The following is a 4,444-nucleotide window of genomic DNA, read 5'->3' as shown; positions in this document are numbered from 1 at the left end:
TAAGCACTTTGTTCCGGATGGTGGAAATTTCAAGCGGGTCCATTACTATCGATGGAATTAACATTAGCAAGATAGGTCTTCACGAAGTTCGATCTCGTTTAGCTATTATTCCGCAGGACCCGACGTTATTCAAAGGGACGATCCGGTCTAATCTCGACCCTTTCAACGAGCATACAGATCTCCAACTATGGTCAGCACTTCGGCAGGCGTATCTTATTGATGACGAGAAAGGTGACATAGGACTTGATAGTGTCGTTGAAGAAGAAGGATTGAACTTCTCCTTCGGGCAGAGGCAGTTGATGGCGTTAGCCCGGGCGCTAGTTCGCGACTCAAAAATCATTGTCTGTGACGAAGCAACGAGTTCTGTCGACTTTGCAACGGACCAGAAAGTCCAGCGCACAATGGAGGCATTCCGAGGTAAAACTCTACTCTGTATTGCGCATCGTCTAAGGACTATCATTGGCTACGACCGCATTTGCGTTATGGAGCGAGGAAGTGTCGCCGAATTGGGCCCACCACTTGAACTATTTGATCAAGATGGTATTTTTAAAAGTATGTGCCAGAAGAGCGGGATCACAAGGGAAGATATTCTGGAGAAAAAAGTTAGGCGGTCAATTAGTTGATAGATTTTTTTTTCTCAGAAACCATAGACACATAAGGCATAACGCTATATGCGCGCAGACCGGGCTCAGAAAACGTCGGAAATTATGTCCTGCATACAGGTGCACTGCAAGCGGTGGTAATACTAACATGAAGCTTCGGCAAGTTTATCCTCAATCTTCTGCCAATTCCCTTTATTCAAATAGCCCGATATCCAATAGTTTCCCTCTGCATCTTTGCCAATGATAGGGAACGCGTTAGGAAGAGTTAGGCCATATTGGCAATTTTGTATATAGGAAGGCCTCCCTGGCCTGCGCGAAGGATTCGGTGGTGAAGCACTTCCTTTGATAATCGCTCCTGAGAAATTGGTCTCAAAGAGCTTCGCCTTACCCCAGTTAGAGTAAGTGACCATATGCATTGAACGATCGCCGAAGAAAGGAGGTAATTTGAATCGCGATGCTCTTATCATAGCCGCAAATGACTCAACTTGCTCCCGAGTTCCCAGTTCTTGTATGGCGTGACGAAATCGAGACGCGATATACCCGGTTGTCTTGCCGACAACATCTTCGGTCGACATAACAACATTAATAAATCCTGTGGCATTGAAAACATGCGCATAGCCTCGGGGCAGGAGATCCCTTTCCAAGACGTCTCTTAGTTGGTAAGCGTTGTTGATGACAAGCGTCTTGTTTAACCTTTGGGGAAGGTGATTGGTAGCTAGACGTAACCACCAAGCACAAAGAATGTCTCCTTCGCTCACAAATAATGCCTCGCAATTCTTATTTTCGCCTGCAAGGTCGTCTACTGTCTTCTTTTTCAGCTTCTCCATAAATGGTCCCGGGATGCAAACCATGCGAGTTTCTTGAGCACCGGTGAACTCGAATATGTGACTTAGCCCATATTGTATCAATGCCGTCAATGACATTACCTTATCTGCAAGCTTATACGGCTCACTAGGGTGCTTCCCGAATTCGGACAATGGGTCATTATTAATACCATATAGCGGAGGCACCTCCTCCTCCCTTCCTTGCAGCACGAGAGTCCAAGCGTCCAGCAGTGCTTTCTTACCCATCGCATCAAAGAGAGTATGAGGCCAGGAGAGCGACACAAGCGTCGCGTCATGAAAGGAAACAACGTGTAAGCCAAGTTGAGGAATGTCTGTATAAAGGTAGTCGTTTAATTTGGTTGGAGCACCGTCGCGGAGCATCAAGCTGTGGAAATCATCAGGATTGCCAACCACAGCTGGACGGGTGGTAGGTTTCGGCAGGCGCGAGGCCACAGGATGTGATGCAATGCACATATCGTGCTGACTGTGTGTGAATGCAACAGCTGGACGCTCTTTGGTAAAGTGAATCGGAACATGATGTTCCAAATCTCCTTTTTCCTTGGAGCAATATGCGTCAGGCTAGTAGTTTAAGATTAACATTTACAATAGCAGAAGCACGTTACATTACGTCTGAGGCGAGCCCCCAGCTTACTCCAACCGTCCCGATTAATCAGGTTCCTAAGGCTTTCATGGAGCTTGTTGGCATCAAGCACATCGTCAAACACAAACAACGAGTATAGTATGAAAGCCCTCCAAAGGGGCGTGTCATCGAAGAAATTATGCGGAATGATTATATCTGTTGGGACTTTGCATGGCGCAGTAGTTTGGCGCTTGAAGAGTTGGAACATAGCTATGAATATGTACTCTTGGACGTGTTGTGAATACGACCGTCCTTTAGTCCAAGCAAGGCTTTTAACGCAAGAGGGTTTCAAGACCTTGCGAGATGCAAAGGGCGTATGAGATAAATGATAGGAGATTTGGATAGGAAACACATCACAACCCGTCGCAGGTCTTATTCGCTAATATATCGTAACACGCATGCCGGGCTACATTGCCTGTCTAATCCCTTTCAATTTGCAGGGGTAACAAATATGAGTACTTCCGCAAACCTCATGCAACGTCTCCTTCGGGTGGCACTCTCGGTTCCTCAAAGATATGACCGCGCACACCCCTACAAAATGCAGTATGCATCTCCTTTCGATACGCTAGCAAACGGCGAAAGGGTTCGTGGTTGGCCAGTTCGGCTGCATAGCTCAACTTCGGGACACTGTTTCATTGGCAGTGCGAAGTGATAGACAAAAGTCGATCTTCCCGTATTCAGGAGTCCATATCAGATACGGGGTGATGTGCTTGCTGTACAACTAGAATGACCATTCCAATTCTAGTGAATTGGCTCAAGCTATTGGAAAGTGCCGATTTACATCCGTTAGTCCCCTGTGCTATCTCATGGCGAGTGCGGCTCTTTCCCTTGGCATTGAAACTCGACCAGCGCGCCTTGTCACCCAAGCTTAGAACTGGGGATAGCTTAACGCATGCTCACGCTACAAGAAATTTCTTTAGCCGCGTAATATTCTGTCGGTGCTTCTACCAATGAGGCATTCTCAGTTGTCTACTCGGATAAAACTATCTGTCCCGGTCTTAAGCGGAAGCCAGAATGTAACCCTCATTGTAATTGGGAGAGGGGCTGAATCTCGGCTTCGGCAAGACTTCTGTCAACCGCTGCTGATTGGATCAACAAACCTTGCAGATTGAGGGCAAACGGCTGTCATCCGCCGTCGTTTAAGTATTGTTGCCCTTTGGGCTTTCGTCTTGAAGACTGCCATCAAAACATTGAATAAGTGAGTGACGAAGTAAAAGAGCTCACAAATTTCCAACATTATTCTTAATTCCCCGCTTTATCTATTGTGAATATCTCTATCCATCGGCCTATCACAGGCCATACAGAGCATCCCTCAGCTTCCTCAACATGCAGACAAACGATAGGTTTCTCAGACGGAAGCCATACTTAGATCGTGCCATTTCTCATCAGAAGCCGCGAGTGCTTGTACCGCCTTGCCACCAAATTCAACGGCATCGGGGCCAATGAGCAGGCGAAGAGGCACTTCGTCAGTCCCAGAAAGATCCAGCATAATCTTCGCAACTTTCTCTGGAGTGGAGGGCTCATGTCCATTATATTGCCGAAGCATCTGCGCAACCATACCGACTGTCGGCTTATACGGCTCGGTCACTGTTGGAATGCTCATTGATGATCCGGCCCAGTCCGTTAACATACCACCTGGCTCCAGAACTGTGACCTTGACTCCAAAAGGCGCCACCTCCTGGGCGAGAATAGTAGAAAAGCCCCCGACTGCCCACTTCGCGCTCTGGTACGCGCAAAGCCCCGGATTGCCAAGCCGGCCACCCACAGATGAGACTTGAAAGATGTGGCCGCTTCCTTGTTCTCGAAGTATTGGTAGCACTGCCTTCGTCACGTAGACTACTCCCATGAAATTTGTGTCAATCTGAGCACGAAAATCATCGATTTCGATGTCTTCAATCGCGGCGACATTGGCGTATCCTGCATTGTTCACGATCACATCGAGCCGTCCGAATCTCTCATGGCCAGTCCTAACAGCATCGGCCACTTCCTGTGGCTTCGTGACGTCTAAGGCGAGGGGAAGGAATTTTGTGCCGGAGTACTTTACTGTGAACTCCTCGAGACTTTTCGGGTTTCTGGCGGTTGCAATGACGGAGGCGCCGGATTCTAGGGCGGCCTGAACGATAGCGCGACCTAGGCCGCGAGAAGCGCCCGTAACAAACCACACTTGGCTCATTGTATGGTGAGAGAAATGAACTGAGGAACAATAAGAAATTATGGTTCAGGTCCAGTGATGCAACGCATCCATCTTAAGTATACGTGTTTCTCAGCGCATGACTCAAAATCCAACAATTCCGAGATATTCTTATACGTTGAAAAAGCTGCAAAGCGACTGGAGATACGTCGTGGGGATAGACTATCTCCAGACCGTGACACAGGCC

General features: G+C 47.9%; 1 protein-coding gene across 1 annotated transcript; it reads right to left on the bottom strand.

Annotated features, from left to right (window-relative positions):
• Positions 1-3,414: 3,414 nt before the first annotated feature.
• UCRPA7_8429 (putative oxidoreductase protein) lies at positions 3,415-4,239 on the bottom strand (the record flags this gene model as incomplete). The annotated part of the gene is made up of 1 exon (XM_007920942.1): positions 3,415-4,239. One exon carries the CDS (start codon positions 4,237-4,239, stop codon positions 3,415-3,417), a length of 825 nt encoding a protein of 274 aa, XP_007919133.1.
• Between the last annotated feature and the right edge of the window lie 205 nt (positions 4,240-4,444).

This window comes from Phaeoacremonium minimum, assembly GCF_000392275.1.
Source record: "Phaeoacremonium minimum UCRPA7 unplaced genomic scaffold PA7_03_scaffold_594, whole genome shotgun sequence".
NCBI classification, from domain to species: Eukaryota; Fungi; Ascomycota; class Sordariomycetes; order Togniniales; family Togniniaceae; genus Phaeoacremonium; species Phaeoacremonium minimum.
The sequence above is the reverse complement of the archived record's forward strand: the minus strand, read 5'-3'. Positions and strand labels throughout refer to the sequence as shown.